A 23,566-nucleotide genomic window follows, 5' to 3' on the forward strand; every position below is an offset into this window, starting at 1 on the left:
AGAGAGAGAGAGAGAGAGAGAGAGAGAGAGAGAGAGAGAGAGAGAGAAAGAATCATGGTAATTCTGATTACATGAAATTAAAAAGGTTTTGCACTTAAAAAAACCAATGCAACCAAAATTAGAAGGAATGAAGTAAAGTGGGAAATTAATTTTACAAATTTCTTTGATAAAGGCCTCATTTTTCAAATATATAGGGAACTGAGTCAAATTTATAAGAATACAAGTCATTCCCCAATTGATAAATGCTCAAAGGACACGAACAAGCAATTTTTAGACGAAATCAAAGCAATCAATAGTCACATGAAAAAATAATCACTATTGATTAGAGAAATGCAAATTAAAACAACTCTGAGGTACCATCTCACACCTATCATATTGGCTAACATTACAGAAAAAGAAAATGACAAATGCTGGAGGGGATATGGAAAAGTAGTGGCACTAATGAACCATTGGTGGAGTTGTGAATTGTTCCAACCATTCTGGAGAACAATTTGGAGCTATGCCCAAAAAGGCTATAAAAGTGTGCATATGAGGGGCAGCTAGGTGGTGCAGTGGATAGAGTACTGACCCTGGAGTCAGGAGGACCTGAGTTCAAATCCGGCCTTAGACACATGATACTCACTAGCTATGTGACCCTGGGCAAGTCACTTAACCCCAATTGCCTCACAAACAAAAAAACTGTGCATATACTTTGGCCCAGCAATACCACCACTGGGTCTATATCCAAAAGAGATCAAAGAAAAGATAAAAGGACCTTATAAGTACAAAAATACTTATAGCAGCTCTTTTAGTGGTGGCAAAGAATTGGAAATTGAGGGGATGTCTATCAACTGGGGAATGGCTGACCAAAATATGGTATATAATTATGATGGAATACTACTGTGCTACTGTAAAAAGTGATGAGCAGGAACCCTCATCCAGAAAAACCTGGAAGGACTTACATGAACTGATGCAAAGTTAAGTGAGCAGAAGCCGGAGAATAGTATACACAGTAACAGCAATATTGTATAATGATCAGCTGTGAATGACTTAGCTATTCTCAGCAATACAATGATCCAACACAACTCTGAAGGACTTATGATGAAAAATGCTATCCACCTCCAGAGAGAGAACTGATGGAGTCTGAGTGCCAGTAACAGCAAACTTTTTTTTAAACTTTCTTCATTTTTCTTGGATTTTTCTTTGGGTTTGTGTTTTCTTTTACAACATGACTAATATGAAAATATGTTTTGCATGACTACACATGTATAACCTATATAAAATTGCTTGCCTTCTCAATGAGGGGAAGGAGAAGGAGGGAGGGAGAGAATTTGGAACTCAAAATTTTAAAAAACAAATGTTAAAAATTGTTTTTACATGTAATTGGGGAAAAAATAAAATAATAAAAAAAGAAATGAGGAGCAGGATGGTTTCAGAAAAACTTGGAAAGATTTATATGAACTGATACAGAGTGAAATAAGCAGAACCAGGAGATCATTATATACAGTAACAGCAATATTGTTAAGTATGATCAACTATGAAAGACTTAACTACTTTGATCAAGACAATGATCCAAGTCAATAAAAGATTGGTTATAAAAAAAAAATTATCCACCTCCAGCGAGAGAACTGCTAAACTGAGTGCAAATTCAAATATAATTTTTTCACTTTATTTTTTTTTTTTGCAACATGGCTAATATGGAAATATGTTTTGTATGATTTCACATGTATACCTAATATCATATTGCTTGCCTTCTCAATGGGTGGGAGAGGGGCTGGAGGGAGGGAAAGAATTTGGAACTCAATTTTTTTTTAAATGATAAAAATAAATAATAAAAATTTGAAAAGATTTGAAAAATACATTACATATCTGATCCTCACAATAAGCCTGTGAGGTAGGTATTATTAATATCCCCATTTTACAGATGAGGAAGCTGAGTCTGAGAGAGGTTAAGTGACTTGTCAAGGTTATATAGCTTGTAAGTGTCTCAGATGGGATTTGAATTCAGGTCTTCCTGACTCCAGGCCCAACACTCTCTCTACTGTGCCATTCTTGTACTACACCTCTGGCAGCAACTGCTGCCAGCAAGAAAAGGCCCATCTATACAGACACATCCATAGCAGCATTATTTGTGATAACAAAACTTTAGGAACAAAACAATTGGTCAAAATGGCTAAACCAATTGTGGTAAATGAAGGTAATAGAATATTATGGTTCTATAAGGAATGACAGATATGAAGAACTCAGAAACCTTTAAAAATGGATATCAAAGGGGCAGCTAGGTGGCGCAATGGATACAGCACTGGCCCTGGAGTCATGAGGACCTGAGTTCAAATGTAAACTTGGACACATAATACTTCCTAGCTGTGTGACTCTGGGCAAGCCACTTCACTCCAATTGCCTCACTAATAAATAAATAAATAAATAAATAAAAATAAATGGATATCAAATGAGGCAGAATGATGAAAGTAAGTCCCAAAGAAATAGACAAAAGTATTATGGCAAGGGAAAGCATGGAAAGGCAATGGAATGCCACTCAGATATGACAGCCAATGTTAACAGACAAATACATACTAATAACACATCCTTCTTTCTTTTAATAATTAGCAATATAATTATCTTCCCCACCCCCACCCCCTGCCAAGGAATGTACTATGTAAAGATTTATTTGGATATTTGATGGGAAGTATCTATTGTGTAAAAACAAAATATAACCTCGCTTTTTTAAAAAAAAAATGGTATTTCTACCCCCTAGTAGGCAGATTAGAAGGGAGTGAGAGAGCCAACAGTGACTAGAAGCTAGGATGGAGCAGAGTCCAGGAGCATCAAGACAAGACAGGATTGATGGAGCCAATAGGTTCTTTTGGGGGCCTGACCTACACTTTCATTGGTTTTGGGGACTCCTGATAAGAAGTCTTAGAGTTGCCTGGGTCACTGAGAAGTTAAGCAAATTGCCCAGGGCCACTTGGCACAGGGTGTCAGAAACAGGTCTTACCACTCCTCATACATGGTATCTCAACTCCAGTTTCCTTTACATAGGCTGATCCCCACCAATCCTAGAATTCACTCCATTTCCACCTCTTGGAATTCCTGGTCTCCTTCAAAACCTAGTCCAAGCCCCACCTTCCTGGTCCCTTCAGCTGTTATTGTCCTCCCCACCAAAATTACCTTTCTTCTGTTTTTCACGTATTCCATATATATCTGTATATGTGCACATCATCTCTCTTATTGAAACATAAGCTCCCACATGAATTGGTCCAGGCATTCTGGAAAGTAAGTTGGAACCACGTTCAAAAAGCTATTAAGCTGGGAATTCCTTTTGCCCAGCAATATTGTATAAATTGTTCCCCTGGTTCTTTTCTGCTCACTTTACTCTGTATTAGTTCGTATCAGTCTCCCCAGGTTTCTCTGAACCCATCATTTTCATTGATTGACCAATGTCTTAGTCAGCTGCAATTCCAGAGGACTCAAGGTGAAACATGCTGTCCATTTCCTGATACAGAGCTGATGGACTCAGATTGTGATGTAATTTTTTTTTTTTGGACATGGCCATGCAGGTATTTGTTTTGCTTGACTGTATGTATTTGTAACAAGGGTTTTGTTTTTCTTGCTTTCTCAATGTGGGGAGGAGCGAAGATCAGAGAGAGGGAATGTGGATCTAGGAATAAAATAAAATACAAAATAAGTAGGGTGGTACTAACTCAGGGGTTCTTAACCTAGAGTCTGTGAACTTGACTTAAAAATATTTTGATAACTGTAATTCAATATAATTAGTTTCCTTTATTAAAAAACAAACAGCAACCTCTCATCAATGCAATGACAATGGTTTCAGAAGACAGATGGTGATCCCTGCTACATACATCTTGACAGGGAAGTGATGGATTCAAGATGCAGAATGAGACATACATTTTAAAACATGGCCAATTCCAGTCCAATGTGCTTTGCTTGATTAAGCATATTGGTTACAAAGATTTTTTGTTTGTTTGTTTGTCCAATTGAAAAACAATGGAGGAAGTGGGAAGGGGAGAAAATAAATGCTTGATTATTTTTTTTAGCACTCCTCCTCCCCCCCAAAAGATAAATGGTTGCTAACTGAAAAGAAAAATAATTAAAAAATAAGGTCCTTAAGGGCAGAGATTATTTTGCTTGTGTGTGTGTGTGTGTGTGTGTGTGTGTGTTTAGAGCCTCGCACAATGCCTAACATAGCACACATTTAGTAAATGCTTGTTGGATTACTAATCTCCAGGTTCTGAGGCTCCCTAAAACACTAGTCCAGGAGTTTTTAACCTTTTCTGTGTCATGGACCCCTTTGGTAGTCTGGAGAATTCTCCATGAACCCCTTCTCAGAATAATGTTTTTAAATGTATAAAATAAAATATGTACAATTAAGAAGGAATTAATTGAAATATAGTTATCAAAATATTTTAAAAAACAAGTTCCTAGACCCCAGGTTAAGTAAGATCCATAATATAGGCAATGCTGCCTAACCAGAGGTCAGAGTGAAGCTATGATCCATTGCAGAGTTCTGACTTCTAACCACTGTGTGCAATGTGCATGGGATAGGATAGTCAGGATGGTGTAGCAGGACAAGCAGACTTAGGGTCGGAATACCTGTATTCTAGTCATTCAGTCACTCAATAAGCATTTATGAAGCACCTACATTTATTAAGCCAGGCACTGTGCTAAGCTCACCACACTCATATATACCTATATGCATATATACATATATACATATATACACATATATATGGAGAGAGAGAGAGAAAGAGAGAGAGAGAGAGACAGACAGAGAGAGAGGAGAGAAAAAAGGAAAGAGACAGAGACAGAGACAGAGAGAGAGAGAGAGAGAAAGAAGACAGTTTCTGCTCTCAAGGAGCTCATGGTCTAATGGGGAGACAACACAGAGACAATTATGTTAAAATAAGAAATACAGGATAAACTGGAGATTATCGACAGAGGGAAGGTTCTAGCATTAAAGAGGATTGGGAAAGGCTTCTCATAGAAGGTGGGATTTCAGCTGGGACTTGAAGGAAGCCAGGGAAGTGAGGAGGGTGCAGCTAGGTGGCGCAGTGGATAGAGTGCCAGGCATGGAGTCAGAAGACTCTCCCGAGTTCAAATCTCTCCTCAGACACTTCCAGGCTGTGTGACCCTGGGCAAGTCACTTAGCCCTGTTTGCCTCAGTTTCCTCATCTGTAAAATGAACTGGAGAAGGAGATCGCAAACCATTTCAGTATCTTTGCCAAGAAAATTCCAAATGGGGTCAGAAAGAATGGAACATGACTGAAACAGCCGAACAACAAAAGGGAAGTGAGGAGACACATATAACAACGGAGCAGCACGTGGGGGGGGGGGGGGGGGGGGGGGGGGGGGGGGGGGGGGGTTTGGAGCTGAGCGATGGAGTGTTTTGAGCAAGGAATTTTAAGAAAGCCAGTATCACTGGACCACAGAGCACTGAGGTGTAAGAAGACTGGAAAGGTGGGGAGGGGTGGGTAAGGAGCAGGTGGTGAAGGGGGTTAAAAGCCAAGTCTTCACCAAGCCCACGAGGATGGTCCCTAACCCCATGGGTTGAGTCCTAGCCCACGGAAAACATCCCTGCTGCTTGGAGACAGGTTGCCAGGGCCCCACAGACATCACAAATGCTTTGAGCAAAGCCTGCTTTGAGGAGTAGCTGTTTGCAGCCAATGTCTTCACATCTCCAGGAGACAGGACAAGATCAGTGCAAGGTTGGCCAGCAACCTGGGAGCTCGCCTTCTGTTGGAGGTGGGTAAGCTGGCTTTGGGCACAGGGAAAGAGCCGGGCTGAGCCCCTCTCCTCCCTTGGCTCTTCGGCCCCTGGCAGGCAGCAAGGGAAGTATGAGCTCATCCCCAGACCTGTCCTGAGCAAAGCAGAGGGCAAAGCAGGAAAGCAGCCGGGTTCCCTGGGGCTCTTTCCTGGCTCTGCTCCCAGGTAGCTCTGTGCCGCGCCTTTGATTGCTTACTTCCCTAGGGGTTTGTCTCAAAGATCTCAGCCATGAGAGCCCCTAAAGAGCAGCTAGGGAGTTCAAGGCCCTCCACAATCTGGTGCCACCCTGCTGTTCCAGGTGAATTTTACAAACTCCCCTCCCTGAATTCTGTGCTCCAGCCAAACCGCACAGCTCTGTCTCTGCCTCTGATATGTCCTGTCCTCTCCCGCCTTCACTGCATTCAATTCAATAAGCATTCATTAAACACCTACTACGTGCTAGGCACCCCTAGTGGCACTGGGAATACAGAGACACCAAGAATGTCCTTGTCCTCAAGCTTACAATCTACACGGATATGCAGCACGTACACCAGCAAGTGAATGCCAAATATATACAAATACAATGTAATTTCAAGAGGGAGAGAGTGCTAATACCTGAGGAAAGGCCTCAGGTGGGAGGCGGCACTTCATCTAAGCTTTGAGGAGGTAGTTTTACTTAAAAACCCCTAATAAACTTTTAATGAGTCGCTAGAGTGCTGGACTTGGAATCAGGAAGACAGGAATTCGAACACACTTACTAGCTGTGTGACTCTGGGCAAGTCACTTCACCGCTGGCTGCCTCAGTTTCCTCATTTGAAAAATGGGGATACTAATAGCGCCTTCCTCCCAGAGCTGTAGTGAGGATAAAATGAGAGAACAGAGGTAAAGCACTTTGCAAACCTTAAAGTGCTATGCAAATATTAGCTCTATTATTATTATAAAAGAGGTTGGAGATTCTACCAGAGGTGAGGAAAGAGTGCATTCCAGATGTGAGGAAAAGTGATGGCAATGGGAATAGGATGATGGTTTCCTGGCTGACTGGTGGTGGTAAGCCTGGGATTGTAGAACTAGAGAATAAGCTCAATCAACTGCAGTTTAAGCTATCCCCTCTGACTGGAATGTCTCTCTCTCCACCCCACCCCACCCTTCCCATGTTGAGTTCCTATCCGGAAGGCCCAACTCTATCGCCACCTTTTCCAGGAAACTTTCTCTTCCCCTTTAGCCCTCCTGTACCACTCTGTTCTATAAATCTTCAATTCAATTATTAAATAACACCATCTATTATATTTTTCTGTGTTTGTGTCCCAGACTAGATCATAACCTTCATGAGGGCAGGCACCTTGTCTTCGCCACATTTCTACCCTTCCTATTCTGACACCTAGCTAGGACTCTGCAGGCACTCAAAAATTGTTTGTTGTAGTGTCTTGTATGTGTTGCCCTGAAGGAAGAAGCAGACCGATGGGTTTACAGTATTATTATTGTCAGTAATAATAATAATAATAATATTGTAACAGCTCACAGTATACCGAGCTTTAAGGTTTGCAAAGCCCATTACATACCTTCTCTTTTTTGATCTTCACAATTGCCTTATGAATGAACTTCAGAGTACCTCTGGCCTGGGGATTTCATAAAAGCTCTAGGGTCAGGAGATAGATTCTCATGAACCAGGGAACTCCTGGGGCCTCTCAGGAAAGCATGGAGAGATCAGGGGGCAGCTAGGTGGCAGAGCAGGTAGAGCACTTGGGCCTAGACTCAGGATAGACCAGAGTTCAAATCCAGACTCAGACGCTTAGCTCTGTGATCCCATCGGTAAGTCATTTTACCTGTCTGCCTCAATTTCCTCATCTGTAAAATGGGAGTAATAATAGCACCAACCTCCCAGGATTATTGTGAGGATCGAAAGAGACAGTAATTGTAAAGCACTTAGCACAATGCCTAGTACATAATAATCATGCATAAATATATAAATGCAAGTTATAATGATGATGTAGGGAATGGCTCCTATATGGCATATGATCTGAGGACAAGCATTAACTTTAAGGTGGAGGAAACTAAGAATTGAATCTTACTTTCAATTTCAAGTGAGGGTTGAGGAACTGCAGGATATGACCAAGGATGCTAGCAGGGAATGGCCTGACTATCTCCAGGCCTGATCTTTTACCCCTCTGGTTCCACTTCCTCTTCCCACTTGACTAGCTGTGAGGTTAGCCCGTGAAAGAGTCCTTATCTCTCAGTTCTTCTTACCCACTGTATCTCCCATGCCTGGGACCCACTCCCTTCTCAAAGGATCCCTCATATCCTTTGAGACTCAGCTCAGGCACCATCTTCTAAATGAAGCCTTTACCAATCCCTGTCCTTCCCCCTGCCCTATCCCAACACCTACTGTACTCCTTCCAAAACTCTCGTACTCAACTGCCTTGTATTTATTTTACAATTGTTCTATATCTGTTCAGTCATTTTTCAGTTGTGTCTGACTCTTCGTGACCCCATGTGGGGTTTTTTTGGCAAAGACACTGGAGTGGTTTGCCATTTCCTTCTCCGGCTCATTTTACAGATGAGGAAACTGAGGCAAACCAGGGTTAAGTGACTTGTCCAGGGTCACACAGCTATTAAGTATCTGAAGTCAGATTTTAACTTAGAGATGAGTCTTTCTGACTCCAGGCCTGTCACTCTATCCACTGTATTACCTAGCTGACCATTCTGTATCTACTTATTTTACACATATACACACATGCATATATACATCTGTATTTTACATATATATATATATACACACATACACATACATGTACATGGAGTCTCTCTCAGTAGGACAGGGATAGTTTCATTTTTGTCTTTGTATCTCTAGCACTTAGCTTGGTGCTTAGTATACAGTGGGTATTTAAATTCTTGGTGACTGATTGCTCTCTCTCAGAAATCATGTCTACTCTCACAGCTTTGATTCTCAGGTGGGTGATGCCTGAAGCAACCCCTTCAACCTTGACCTCTCCAGTTCACTTTATGCTAGACATCTCCACTTGTATGTCAGACCATCACCTAAAAGTGAACATATCTAACATCTTCTTATTCCCAAAGCCAGCTTTCCTTCTGGACTTTCCTATTTTTGTCAAGGACATCGCCATCCTCCTAGGTCCCTAGGTTTAAAACCTCAGCTTCACCTTTCCTTCCCCCTCTCCTTTTTAGCTGTAAAAATTAGGTCACATGCATAAAGATCACACAGTCAACTAAAGGTGTGATCAAGCCTGGAGCCATGTCTCCTGGCTGTCACTTTAGCTTGTTTTATTCCTGGGTTTTTTTTATCCCACTTGACTCACGACTTGCAATCATCTAACCTCCCTGGGCTCCTTTAGGAATTCCAGGCATGGAATCTTTCCTATACTGGTAAAGGTTCGCTCTTTGTCCCCTGCACTCTTGGAATTTACTGGGGTGGGGTTAGGTCCTCCATCATTCAACAAACATTTATTAACCACTTACTATTTGCCAACTGAACAGCAGAGTGATAGCAGAGAGTGCCTCAGGGAGACCTGGGTTCAAGCTGTGTCTCTGACACAGGGGGCTGTATGACCTTGGGTAAGTCAACTAGCCTATTGGTGCCCTGGACAACTCTCTATGATTATAAATGGCAGAGAAGGTTCTGACTGGTATTGGTGGAAGAAGTGCCTTGTGAGTAGCTCCCTATACCCATGAAATCACAGGTCCACTTTAAACACAAAAAGTATCAGACCCTGCACTATGTATTGAGGATAAAAGACAAAAATGAACCAGTCTCTGCCCTTAAAGAGTTTCCATTTTAATAGGGAGAAATATGTATAAAGTAAATGCAAAATATTTACAAGCTATTTGGGAATGGATTGGTCAAGTAACAGCTAAATATGCTTAAATGCAGGCTGGCCATCCACCTTTTAGAAAACTGAAAGGGGCTCAAGATGTTTATCTTTTCATTCTTCAGGTTATTAGGAAGAATGAAGTAAATAGTCCTTAAAAAGAAGAAAGGAAGGAAGGAAGAAAGAAAGGAGGGATGGAGGGAGGGAAGGAAGGAAGGAAAGGAGGAAGGGAGGGAGGAAAGAAGGGGGAAAGAAGGAAGGAAAGAAGGAGAGAAGGAAGGAAGGAAAAACAACAGAAGTGCTTCACTGCAAAAACAAAGAAAAGGATCTGAAGAGGAAGAAGGAATCCTGACCTGTGTCAGGAGTCTGGAGGGAGGAAGGAAGGAAATAAGCATTTATTAAGCACTTACTATGTGCCAGTCTCTGTACTAAGTGCTGAAGATACAAATAAGAAAAAGAAATAGTCCCAACCCTCAAGGCACTTACAATCTAATGTGGGAAGACAATACACAAAAGGAAGGGAGAAGAACACCAGGGTATATCCTTGAAACCAAGGAGATGGAGAACCAGGGGTTAGCTGGAAAGTCCTAAGCCAGAGTTTGGGGAAGAATTTACTGCTCTGCCCTCCAGCCCTTCAGTCAGAGGGGAGAGGTAACTGAGGTGCCAATAGCCAGTGAAAAGGCCTACCTCAGTGTGTGTAGACACCCTGGACTGGTGTTCTATGAACGCTCATGCTTTGGCTTAAATCTCTCCTCAGACATTTAATTACTAGCTATGGGACCCTGGGTAAGCCATGTAACCACCCTGAGCTGAAAAGAGCTTTAATTTTAATTCTATTTAATAGAGATAATAACAATACCTGTAAGTACTAACCACACAGAGATATAGGAATGGATGTAGCGAGTAAAAAGCCAGCCTCTGGACCAGGAAAACATGGGTTCAGGTCTTAACACATACTGGTTGTAAGACCCTGGACAAGTTACTTAATCTCAGTGTCCCAGGCAACTGTCTAAGCTTAAGCTGCTGAGGTATCAACCTATATTGGTAGAAGGATGGGGAAACTGGGTCTCACAAAAGCTAAGAGAGGCACCTGCCTGCCTGTCAAGTGACCTTTCTATCCAGTTCTATAGGTAGCCTGGAGCTGGCCTCCTCCCCACAAACTAATAATAGCTAGCATTTGTATAGTGCCTACTATGTGCCAGGCACTGTGCTAAGCACATTACAAACACTATCTCATTTGTTTCTTTCACAACCTTGGGAGGTAGGTCCTATTACCCCATTTTACAGTTAAGAAAACTGAGGCAAACACCGGTGAAGTCACTTACCCAAGGTTGCATAGCTATTAAGTGTCTGAGGCCGGATTTGCCCTCAGGTTTTCCTGACTCCAGGCCTAGTGCTGGCAGCTATTCCAGTTCAAGAACACAGCTGGTTAGGCCTGGGCAAGGGAAATGAGGGGCACCGATGAGGAAAGGCCTCAGTGGTGGCCTCAGCATCTTCATGATTTGGACCAGGAGCCAGCTTTGGCTAACTCACGTCATCCATCACCTCCAGCAAACATCCCAAAGGTGGCCAATCCCTGTTCTCCACAGTGCCACAACGGGACCACCTAGGAGCTTGGAGAAATACAGCCACCAGCCCAAAGGGGACTGACGGTAGCAGGGAGGAACATGGCCACCCCCTGCGGCTTCCCCCTCACACACTAGTGCACACAGACAGCTCCGGGATTGCTAAGTGGCGTGAGGAGAGGGGGCAGAGACAGATGTTTTGGGTGCCCTCTCACCCACCCTCAATTCATAGCACTCCTGCATAGCGAGTTAGCATTTATTTAGCATAAGGTTTGCAAAGCACTTTACAAATATTATGTCATTTCATCCTTACAACAACCCGGGGAGGTAGGTGCTATTATTATTATTATCCCCATTTTACAGATGAAGAAACTGAGGCAGACAGAGGGACTTGCCCAGGGTCACACAGCTATTTAAGTATCTGAGGTTGGATTTGAACTCATGAAGATGAGTCTTCCTGACTCCAGGCCTGGCACCCTATCCATTATATTTCTCAGTTAGTGTCTTATCAGAGACGGAGTCCTGGACCAGGAGGACTGCAGAACAGGCATCCACTGAGCATCATCTGTGCGGAAGGCACTCTTCCGCACAGAGGAGGCAAAATAGCCCTCACCTTCATGGACTTCCATTCTCCTAAGCCAGTAGTTCTCCAAGGGTGGTCAGTGGATCCTTTCAGTGGATTGCAACGTTGAAACCATTTTCATAATAATACCGACATTATTTGCCTATTAAAAAACTCCTCGGGGCAGCTAGGTGGCACAGTGGATAGAGCACTGGCCCTGGAGTCAGAAGGACCTGAGTTCAAATCCAGCCTCAGACCAAATACTTGACACTAGCTGTGTGACCCTGGCCAAGTCACTTAATCCCAATTGCCTCGAAAAAAAAACAAAAAACAAAAAACAAACAAACAAAAAATACCAAATAAACAAACAAAACAACTCCTCCCTTATCCAACTACATATTCGTGTGAGGCTGGGTTTTCTTCATATTCTTCAACCAAAACAACTTCTTGCAACAGACTATATGCAGAAGAAGCTAGGAGAATTCAGCTGTCTTCAAGGAAGATAGACATTAAAGAGATTTGCAAAAATATGTAAAACAGTAACATCCTCCTCCCGAAAATTTTTTTGTTTCTGAAAAGTAGTTGTTTTCATTAAAATGTTACTGTTATTTTAAAATGAAAAAATAAATAAATATTTTAAACTTAACCATTTTAACTTCTAATACAACCAATATCAATAACTATAATCCACATAAACAACAGCTTTCTGGCAGGTTTTCAATAATTTTTAAGAGTTTGAAGGGGTCCTAAGACCCAAAAGCTTGAGAACTGCTATCTTAGGGGAAAGAACATAGGAATAGATAAGTGATTGCAAAAATAATTCGAGAAGGGGAAAGAATGCTAACAATTAGGGGAAAACAGGAAAGGTACATGACCTGAACCTTGAAGGAAGCTAGAGATTCTAAAAAGGAGAGGGAGGGAAGGAGGAAGTGCAACTCCAATCTGTGGAAGAGCCTGCATGGAGCTGAGAGATGGAATATTGTATAAAGGGAACAGCAAGGTTAGATGGACCATAAGGAGGGGAAGGGGGGGAGGGGTGGGGCACAGGAAGGGGGTAATGTTCTGGAAAGATAGTGGGGAGCTGAGCTGTGAAGGTCTTTTTTTTTTTTTGGTGAGGCAATTGGGATTGAGTGACTTGCCCAAGGTCACACAGCTAGTATGTGTCAAGTGTTTAGTCTGAGGCCGTGTGAAGGTCTTTCAAGACCCATCAGAGCAGCTTCATTTTATCTTAGAGACAACAGGGAGTCAGTGAAGATTCTTGAGGTGGGGAGCGACAAGGTCAGGCCTCTGCTTTGTAAGATTATTTTAAGTTCTTAGAGGACAGAGAGATGGGAGGCAGAGAGGCCAATTCATATCATAGAACAATAGAATCTTAAAGGTGGAAGGTCCCTTGGAGATTTTTACATCTTTGCTGTGCATGAAGCAGGAATCCCTCTACAGTGTCCCTGAGAAGCAGCCATCTAGTCTCTGCTTGAAGACTTCCAGTAATGGAGAACTTCTACTTTTTTTTTTTTTTAACGTGAGGCAATTGGGGTTAAGTGGCTTGCCCAGAGTCACACAGCTATTGAGTGTTATGTGTCTGAGGCCACATTTGAATTCAGGTCCTCCTGACTCCAGGGCCGGTGCTCTATGCACTACGGCACCCAGCTGCCCCAAACTTCTACTTTTGAACAGCTCTAATTGTTAGGAACGTTTTTTCCCCACACGAAGCTGAATCCTTCCTCCCTTCAGCCTCCTCATACTGCTCCTGCTTCTGCCAAGAAGCCTAATCTCTTTCCATGACAGCCCTTCAAATACTTCCAACGAAACACAGAATGTCAGAGTTGGAAGACACCTAAAGACACCGCTCGTACCTTCCTTAGGTCTTCTCCAGGCTAAAAACATCCCGCAAATCCCTTCAGCTGATCTCGTATCCTTATATTCTTATTTCTACTTTACCTTTAAGACCCAGTTAAAATAGTACCTCCTTCCTGAAGCTTTCTTTGATCACCCAGGCAGAAATGCTCTTTCCTTCCTCAGAATCTGAATAACACTCTGACTGTACCTTTCTTGTGCCCTGACTGTGCTCTTGTTAGTATTATAGTGTGTGTGTGTGTGTGTGTGTGTGTGTGTGTGTGTGTTGTTCCCTTACCAAACCTACCCCTCCCTCATACTGTGGGTTCCATGAGGGCAGGGCCCATGTCTATTTATTTTTGTAGCCTTTCCTGTATCTGGCACAGGGCACTGCTGGATAAATATTTGTTGAATAAATGTTACTCTTTCGATAGGCAGCTCTGCAAGGGAAGTGACCATGACTAATCTTCACCACATCCCTCAAGCCCTTAGTATATTCCCTCTGAATAAGGAGAGACTGTTACCCTGTGCCTGAGGCAGGCCTTACCATCATGGTTGGCGTTCCCCAGTGTCCACGGCTCATCAGAGTCAAAGTGAGTGTCTCCACCAATCCCAGGGCCTGGGAAGTAGGCATGGGCTAGGAATCCCCCTTCGCCATCAAAGGGGGAGCTGTCCCCATGGAAACCAGAGGCAAAGAAAATCATGATGTCTGCTTCCTTGCGGTCACTTTTAATCTCGTGGTAGGGAACTTCCTCAAACGTCAGTGGAGTGACCTTCTGCCAAACGTCAAAGGCCTGGCGGATGGCTTTCCGTGTGTCCAGCTCGCCTACTTTGGGGGTGTAGTTGTGAATGCTGGTGAGAAAGGAGAAGGTCAGTGAGGGGGACGTAGACCCTCCCAGGGCTAAGGATGAGGCCATGAGGCCATGGCTCAATCGTTTCCAGGCTTGACCTCTCCTTCCTGCAGCAGGCCCTTTCTCCTTCTTTCTCTCTGGGTCCACTTCCTCCTCCCTTCTCTCAATGGCATTAATCATATTAAACCCTCAGGATGTGAGTCGAGCAGTCACATCCATCATCTCATTTGGTCTTCAGGGGAGGGGAGGTATTGTAGAACTTATTAGGAGGCGTGTTGGGGTAGGGTGGAAGGTAGGCTGATCTTGGGGTCAGGAGATTCCCTGTTCAAAGACTGCTTAAGGGTGTTTGCTGGCTGTGTGACCACGGGCAAACCATTTCATCTCTAAACCTCAGTTTCCTAATGAATAAATCAGAGATAATAATACCTACTTCACAGGGCTGTTTTGAGGATCTACTAAGATGATGTATAGAAACACTTGTTAAATCTCACAATGCTAATATGAATGTGAGTTACTATTATTTACAGCAGACAAAAACTGAGGCCCAGAGAACTCAGGAGATTTGCCCAAGCTCACACAGCAAGTCAGGAGGAGACTAGGGACTAAACCCCAAACCTCCTGACTCAGTTCCTAAGACCCTCCCAGGCTGTTCCACTCTGCCTTTTAAGGAACAGAAACCAAGTTTTTGCCATTTGGTTTCTTTTACATTTCCATTCTGGTTAACTGTGGGCCCTGGTCATAGCTCCTGGAGATGTCCAGTCTGGACCTTGGCCCTGAGCTCTGGGAACTGGTTGGGGGAACCTAAGTTTATCCAACTCCTGCTTCCAGTCTTAGAATCACATAATCTGAACTGGAAGGAACATCTCCGATATCATCAAATACCATTGGTGCCTGAACGAAAATTCCCTCTTCAATATTCCAACAAGCGGTCATCTAACCACTCCTGGAAGACCTCCAGGGATGGAAGGATCACCCCTGAGACAGCTCATTGCACTTTTAGGATTCTCCAGTCCATGGAGTGGAAGTGTGCCTCCCTGTAAAATTGATTTTGTTCCTAGTTCTGCTCCCTGGATCGATGAGAACATCTCTCTCAGACAGTCCTTAAGATACTTGAAGACAGCAATTGCGCTGCCCTCCCCAACCCCTCCCCCCTCCACAAAGTCTTCCCTACTCATCTCCGGTTCCTTCAACCTATCTTTCAATGGCATTATCTCCAGTCCTCGAAGCATATTAGTCACCCTCCCCTGAGTGCTTCAGGAGATACGCTCTCTGATCCAGACCCAACAACCCCCAGAATCGTGCCCTGTGACAGACTCCAGGATCCGACCCATTAGATTCCAGCACGAGCTGAAGCCTAGTCCTATAACAGTAGTGTATAATAATAGCACCTTGCCTATCAGGGTGGCACTGGTGGGGTCAGGGCCGGGGGAAGGTTAGGGATAGGAGGCAGCCAAGCAGAGGTCCCACCAGAGTCAGACTCTCCTAATTAGCGTCTCCTGGTGGAGTGCATAGGACGCTGATCAAGTCAGAGGCTGGGACAGACTCAGTGACTTGTAGGATACAGAGCCGGAAAAGTTACCGTCTAGTCCAACTCCATTTTGCACACCAATTATCTGAGGCTTGGTGAAAAGGGACTTTTCTCACACAGATAGAAGATAGCAGAGTCAAGAGTAGATGTCTGATCCACTGACCATACTAACACCCACGTCCCACGTCGCTGGCCCTTGTACCCCATTGAGCCTTGATTCCAACCATAATAAGGGTGAGCATCAGATCACAGTAGCTCCAGAGTCCCGAGAGCCGTACTCTCCCCTGGATGTGAGAGTGGATCCACACCCACCAGGCAAGAGCACTGGGAGAGTGAGCAAAGCTTACCTGTATGTGATGTGTTTCTGCCTCCACTTCTGCCCCGTCAGTGCATAGCGCTTGTTCCTGCGCCGGCGGCTTAGGTGGGGGTGATCGGGGACACCGCAGCGAGGTTTCTTCATCCACCTGGGCAGAGAAAACATACATGTACACACTGGCCAGAGAGCTTAAGAGACAGGCACCAAAGGCAAGGCTGGAAGGGCCCTTAGAGATCATCTGGAGAGGCAGAGCCATGTAGCGACAGGACAAGCACAGGTCTGACAGATGGAAATCTAGATCTGAGTGGCACAAAAGATAGAGCACTGGGACTTGGGAGTCAGGGAGATTTGGATTCAAATCTCCACCTCAGACACTTACTAGCTGGGCAAGTCTCAGTGTCTTCATCTGTAAACATGAGAGCTTTGGACTCAGTGGTTTCTAAGGTCCTTTCAAGCTCTAAATCGATGATCTTATGATCCTGTAAGTGCCAGCTCTGACACTTATAACTTACGGGCATCTATTCGTACATGTATATCTCTTTGAGGGTAGAGACTTGGGCAGCTCAATGGTCCAATGGAATTGCACCTCGGATGTTTATCACCTTTGGGACCTCGGGCAAAACAGTTCATCTCCTTCAGTCCTGGTTTCCTCATTCATAAAATAGTGATAATAATAGCACCCGCCATAAAGTGCTCTTTGGCAAACCTTCAAGTACTATGTAAATACTAGTTATTATTATTATTGTTACTGTTATTATATATCTTTGTATCCTTGGTGCCTAGTACAGTAGGCTTGTTGATTGATGGATCACTATGTTCTTGGATGAGACACTGAAGTTTCCCAGTGTCCAAATCTGCAAAATGGGAATAATAATACTTGCTCAGCCTCTGCTACAGAGCTTTTAGGGGGCTGAAATGAAATAATGGGTGTTGTGACTATAATTGTGGGATGTTATTGCCCTTAATCCTTTTTTTTTGTTTCTGGTTAGGCAATGGGGTTAAGTGACTTGCCCAGGGTCACACAGTTAGTAAGTGTTATGTGTCTGAGGCTGGATTTGAACTCAGGTCCTCCTGAATCCAGGGCTGGTGCTCTATCCACTGCGCCATCTAGCTGCCCCTGATTGCCTTTAATCTTATGGAGGAAGAAACCGAGGTGGAGCAATTTGCCCTCTGTATGTTAACAGCAAAGCCTAGACCAGATTCTGCTTTCCTATCTTTCAGAAAAACGTGCAGCTCATCTGGTGCTCATAGCTCAGCGTGGCTTTCCAGGTCCTGTTCTGAAGGGAGGAGAGGTTCTGCTCCCATGCCTTTCCCTACCACTGCGGCCCATACAAGCAGTACTGTGAGCAGGACCACAGTCTATGGGCAGTCTGGCATTGGTGTTGAATTGTTCCTGATACAGCTGATCTGGTACGTGTGGTAAGGACCAGACTTAAGGATGCTCCCCTCCTCCTGGATAGTCTGTGCCTTGGGTGGTGGTGGGGTTGTCATGGAACCTGGGGGCTGGCCTTCAGGAACTCCAGTTCTGTCAGCTCACCCAGGGAGATCAGGTTCTGGAGAACAGACTGCCACTAACCAACCCCACAAGACTAATTAATAAACTAAATACCGGAGTATTAACTTATGCGGAGAAGTATTCCTGGCTGGCTCAAGTACCAGCCCTACCTAAATGCTCAGGGTTCTTCCTCTGGTGGGTTGGTCCGCTCAGGAGACCCAATTACAAGAGTCAAAAGGTTACGTGGCAAGCAGAGAATCAGAACAGAGGGAGCTGACTATTCTTAAGGGGAATTTCCATCCAGCGATGTTGTTCTCCACTCCAGGGACATTGATTGTCTAAGAAACTGATATGGGGAAATTACAAATAAGTGGCACAGTGGATTAAGAACTGAGCCTGGAACCAGGAAGACCTGAGTTCAAATGCAGCCTCAGAGACTAGCTGAGTGACCTCTGGGCAAGTCACTTCACCTCTGTCTGTTTCAGTATCCTCAACTGTAAAATAGTAATAATAATAATAGCACTTACTTCCCAGGATTTTGCAAGGATCAAATGAAATCACATTTTTAAAGGCCTTAGCATGGTACTTGGCATATGGTAGGCACTTAATAAATGCTTATTTCCTTTCTTCCTTCCTTCCTTCCTTCCTTCCTTCCTTCCTTCCTTCCTTCCTTCCTTCCTCCTTTTCTTCCTTCCTTCCTTCCATGAATGAAAGAAGGCTAATAAAAAGGTAGGGAGATGGGTGATGGAGTGTTGTGTGGGAGGAATGGCAAGAATGCCAGTTTGGCTAGACCACAGAGTTCTGGAAAGAAAGGTTAGAGCCAGGTTGTGAAGGATTTTGAGAAAGCTGTGATCACTTCCAGTTATGGTCCTATAAGACAATAAGGCCGTGCTGGTTTGTCCCTAGTTCTATCCATTGTGGGCGGGAGTAGAGTAGAGGTGAGCTCTAATTTGAGAAGATCCCTAGCCATTCTTTAAAAAAAAAATGTTTATCAATGCCTTTTGTTCATACATACCAGACATTTCCAAGTATGCTCTCTAACCCTGAATAAAAGCAAAACCAACTGATTTTATATATATATATATATATATATATGATATGCTTTTATTGTGCATGCAACATTCAGCACCCTTAGTACCCCACCTCTCTACAGAAAGGAGGGCAATGTTCTCCCAGGCCAGAGGGGTCATTAGGGATTTGGTTTCCTTTCAGTGTTATTTCTGTTTACATTATTATAGGAAGCATTTGAAGGCAGATCTTCCTTACTCCAGGCCCAGAGCTCTATCACCTAGCCGCCTTGAATGCTCCTTACCTCTACCTCTTAGACTCCCTTACTTCCTTGAAAACTCAGCTGAAGCACCACTTTCTTTTCACATGAATACTTTCCTCATTCCAGCCTCTCCACCCCAGCTTCTAGTGGTTTTCCTTCCTCTTTCCCCTCTCCCCAAATTCCCTTGTATTTACCTTGTAACTATTTTATATGCACTTACATACATGCAGGCTGTCTACCTAGGTAAAATATAAGTACCTCTATGATAGCAACTATTTTGGTTTATCTTGGTATCCCCAGCACTGAGTATAGTGCCTGGCACATAGTAGGTGCTTAACAAATACTTGTTGCTTGACCGATACCCTCATAAGGTCAGCAGAACTTTTACAAGCCATCTCTTCAAGCTGGTGATTTCTGCATACGGTTAGTCTTATCCATTGATTTCTCTATGGGTCTATTTCAGAGGATGACACTTTTGAGCCTGGTACCTAAATCTTGAGGTAGCTAGGTGTTGTAGTGGATAGAATGCCAGGCCTGGAGGTAGGAAGATCTGAGTTCAAATCTGGCTTCAGACACTTGCTAGCTGTGTGGCCCTGGGCAAGTCACTTAACCCTGTTTGCCTCAGTTTCCTCACCTGTAAAATGAGCTGGAGAAGGAAATGACAAACCACTCTAGTATCTTTGCCAAGAAAACCCCCAAAAGGAATTATAAAGAGTTGGGCACAACTGAAAAACGACTGAACAACAACAACCACTACCTAAACATTGGAGGCAACCTCTATTTGGAAATTATAGCCTGTCCCCATCTTCATACACTGACTAGTTCCATGCTCTCCCTGATTGGGTTGTAAACCCTGGGAGAGCACAGCAGGCCTTCTGAATGTTTGTGACTTCATAATGAGTGAGTCAGTCCATAAACACTTATTAAGCTCCTATCATGTGCCAGGCCCTGTGCTAAGCATTCAGGACACAAAGAAAGGAAGATAGCTCCCAAGGAGCTTACAGTCTAATGTGGGAAGCAACAGGAAAACAAATATGTACAGACAAATTATAGACAAGATACATTTGAAAAAATCAACGGAGGAAAGGCATTAGAATCACAAGAAATCAGGAAAGGCTTCCTGTAGGAGGTGGGCTTGGCACATAATAGGTGCATTGTGTGCACTGGTGGTGAAATTGACCAGCTCGAATATCTAAGAGCCTAGGCTGGAAGTTGGGAGATCTGGATTCTAGTTCCAACTCATCGCAAATGCTCTATGACCTTAGGCAACTCACTCTCCCCCTAAGTTGTTGTTCAGTCATGTCCAAACTTCGTGACTCTATCTGGGGTTTTCTTGGCAGAGATATTGCAGTAATTTGCCACTGCCTTCTTCAGCTCATTTTACATACGAGGAAACTGAGACAAGCAGGGTGAAGTGACTTGCCCAGGGTCATACAGTTAGTAAGTGTCGGAGGCCAGATTTGAACTCAGGAAGATGAGTCTTCCTGACTCCAGGCCCAGCACTCTATCTACTGCGCCACCTAGAGCCTTCTGTATACCTCAGTTTCTCCACATCTGTAAGTCAGAGATAATACCTATACTGAAAGCCTTCATGGCATAATGGCTAGAGACCCAACCTTGGAATCAGGAAGCTCTGGGTTCTAGTTCTGTTACTGACACATACTAGCAATGCAGCCACAGGCCAGTCACTTAACTTTTCAGCGACCTGAGCAACTATGTAAGACTCTAAGTTTATAGACTCGGTAGCAGGGAGAAGGAGAAAGGAATCGGCATTTATATGGCACCTACTATTTGCCAGGCACTGTGCTAAGCACTTTTCACAAATATCACGTCATTTGATTTTCCCAATAACCCTGGCAGATAGGCGCTATTATTATCCCCATTTTATAGTCAAGGAAACTGAAGCAACAGAGGTGAAGCGACTTGCCTGGGCTCATACAGGTATAAGTGTCTGAGGCCAGATTTGAACTCAGGTCTTCTTGATTTCAGGCCCAGCGCTCTATCCACTAGGCCACCCGCTGCCTTTGTGGCTGAAGTTTTCCACACCAGAAATTCCTTACATTGGTGAAACCCCAGGCTAGACCAAAAAAATAAAAACAAAAATATTTACTCTATCTCATAGGGTTGCTATGGGGGGAAATGCCTTTTAAATACAGGCCTTGGATTGTTAGTCAAGTTCCCCTATCAATCCTTGAGCTTCCTCTTCTGACCCTAGATTGATCCAGGGGTCACTTTGAAATGCATCTCTGTGCCTCAGTTCCCTCATCCGCAAAATGAGGAGAATGCTCAGCCTTTACCTTCCCCCGCACCCCAAAGGCACCAGAAAGAAAACTGATGATTGACAGGCAGACAAGTGGGAGATGCTTTCTTCTCTACCCAGATCATCCCCTCTGCCTCCCCCCACCATCTGACTGCCCTCAGCTGAACCCCAGCCAATGTGCCTGTGTCTTTCTGGAACAGAGAAGAAACTAAGGCCAGGTGGTCCCTCAGCAGTGGCCATCTCCCTGCCGTGTGAGGCTCTGCTGTGCTGCACCATACCAGGGCTCAAAATAGTCCCAGCTTCTTTAAGGTAGCCCCAGTCGATCCAGGCTTATGCTCAATCATAGAATGTCAGAGTCGGAAGGGGCCTTCGAGATCACCTACTGCATCGCCTTTACTTTATAGATGGAGAAACAGGGTCCCAGAGAGAGGAAATGATCCACTTTTACCAGCAGCACTGAGAGGTAGACCCCAGTACTCCTGACTCTGGCTTCTCTTAAGACCTGGATTAGTGTCTTGGCTCTGCCACTCACTACTAGTGTGACACTGGGCACATCACTGCACCCCCTTCGAGCCCCAGTTTCCTCATATGTAAAATGAAGATAATAACACTGTGAGCTGTGAACCTCCCAGGGCTATTCGGAGGATCAAATAAGGTCACGGATGCACTAAATAAATGACAACTATCATTATATTAATACTAGAACAGAATAAATTATTTGCTACCTATGTGACATTGCACAAGCAACTTCCCTTCCTGAGTCTCATTTTTCTCATCTTAAATAATAAAGAGAAAATTGGATCCCTGCCCTCATGGAGCTTATAGTCTGTTAGAGGAATAAGACACCAAACAAATAGCATCATACCCAAGAATGTATGATAAATTCATTAGGGAGCAGCAGAACAAAGTCTATCGAATGATCCCCAAGTTCCCTCCTGGCTCTAAATCTAATGAGTATATAAAAGTATTGATTTTATTGTACATTATGATAAATGAATGCTGAATGTATTCCTAATTGCAGTAGCTTCAAACTCTGTTGATCCCCTGCTAGCCAGCATGACTCTTCTCCGAAGAGCTCCTGACTTTTACTCTGGCGGGTAGAACTGATAACAGGAGGAATACTCTTACTTGTTAAGGATTCATGTGGATCGTTCATTCATTCATTCAATAAATATTTGATGAGGGTTTAGCACAGGACCTGGCACATAGTAAGCACTTAATAAATGTTTGCTGATTGGCTGATCCCTTGCTGCATACAGAAACCTAGGCCACTTGGGGAGATGGAGAAGAATAAGAAAGAAGCCTTGGCCTCACAGATCTCATGCTTGAGTGGGGGACAATAGAACCCATTGTGTGGGTCTGAGGATAAAGGTAGTAAGAGCTCAAAGGAGGGAGAGCTCAATGTGTTCTAGGGAGGTCACAGAAGACTTCACAGAGGAGACAGAATTTGAGCTAAGTCAATGAACTTGGAAGATTGGACTGGAAGAGGGGAAAGAAGAGGGCATGGATCGGAGGGCAGGAAAGAAGGCCCCGAGGAAGGGAGGAAGGAGCAGGAATGGAATGTGAGAACAGCAGGAAGGGAAAATACGGAAGGCTTCTTGCCTTTGTCATGTCCAGAGGGAAGTTTGAAAAGCTAAGGGACACAAAGTCCCATGGGAATCTTACTCGATTGTCGTCTGATCCAACACTCCTGTGACAGGAATCCCATAAAACTGCTGCATAGTGGTGACCGCTGACTGCAAGGCCTTCCCTGAGGGCATCGTGGGCACCCGGGCATCGTAGGGAAGCAGATAGCCGTAAGACTTTAACCAGCTCTGTAAAAAAGGAGAGACAGATGGAGATGAAGGAGACAGATCGAGAAAGTGGAAAAGACAGGGAGAGGGAAGAAGGGAGACAGACAGAAAGGCCCTAGGGAGGAGGCAGTAAGGAGACAAAAAATGAGAGACACATACATACATATGGAATATGCATATGTGTATATGTGTGTATATACATAGTGTGTGTGTGTGTGTGTGTGTGTCACAGAGACAGAGACAGGCACAGAGTGAGACAGAGACAAAGAGAGACAGGGACAGAGACAGAGAGAACACATGACAAATTAGGATCTGGAAGTTCTGACTTCCTTGAAAACTATGGGCTCTTTTAACTGAGGCTGAATGACCCCATATTTGAAAAGTTATTGTAAAGATTTCTTCTAGCTCTGAGACTTTATGATTCTAAGTGTGTGTGTGTGACTAAAAAAGAATGTAATGCATTTGTCTTTAGGTTCCAGGTAGGAAAGCTATTACTGACTAGAACTTCAGACAGACCACCCAGCACAATG

General features: G+C 43.9%; 1 protein-coding gene across 1 annotated transcript in view; it reads right to left on the reverse strand.

Moving 5' to 3' along the window:
• MMP24 (matrix metallopeptidase 24) overlaps positions 1-23,566 on the reverse strand; it is a 44,328-nt gene that overhangs the window by 9,708 nt on the left and 11,054 nt on the right. The window contains exons 2-5 of the mRNA XM_027867077.1: positions 22,909-23,057; positions 16,250-16,366; positions 14,071-14,375; positions 3,591-3,637 (exon numbers count right to left, since the gene is read on the reverse strand). Coding sequence (XP_027722878.1) covers positions 3,591-3,637; positions 14,071-14,375; positions 16,250-16,366; positions 22,909-23,057 — 618 coding nt within the window. The remainder of the gene's footprint in view (positions 1-3,590; positions 3,638-14,070; positions 14,376-16,249; positions 16,367-22,908; positions 23,058-23,566) is intronic.

The sequence above is a fragment of the Vombatus ursinus genome, unplaced genomic scaffold (genome assembly GCF_900497805.2).
Source record: "Vombatus ursinus unplaced genomic scaffold, bare-nosed wombat genome assembly UNPS02014785.1, whole genome shotgun sequence".
NCBI lineage: Eukaryota > Metazoa > Chordata > Mammalia > Diprotodontia > Vombatidae > Vombatus > Vombatus ursinus.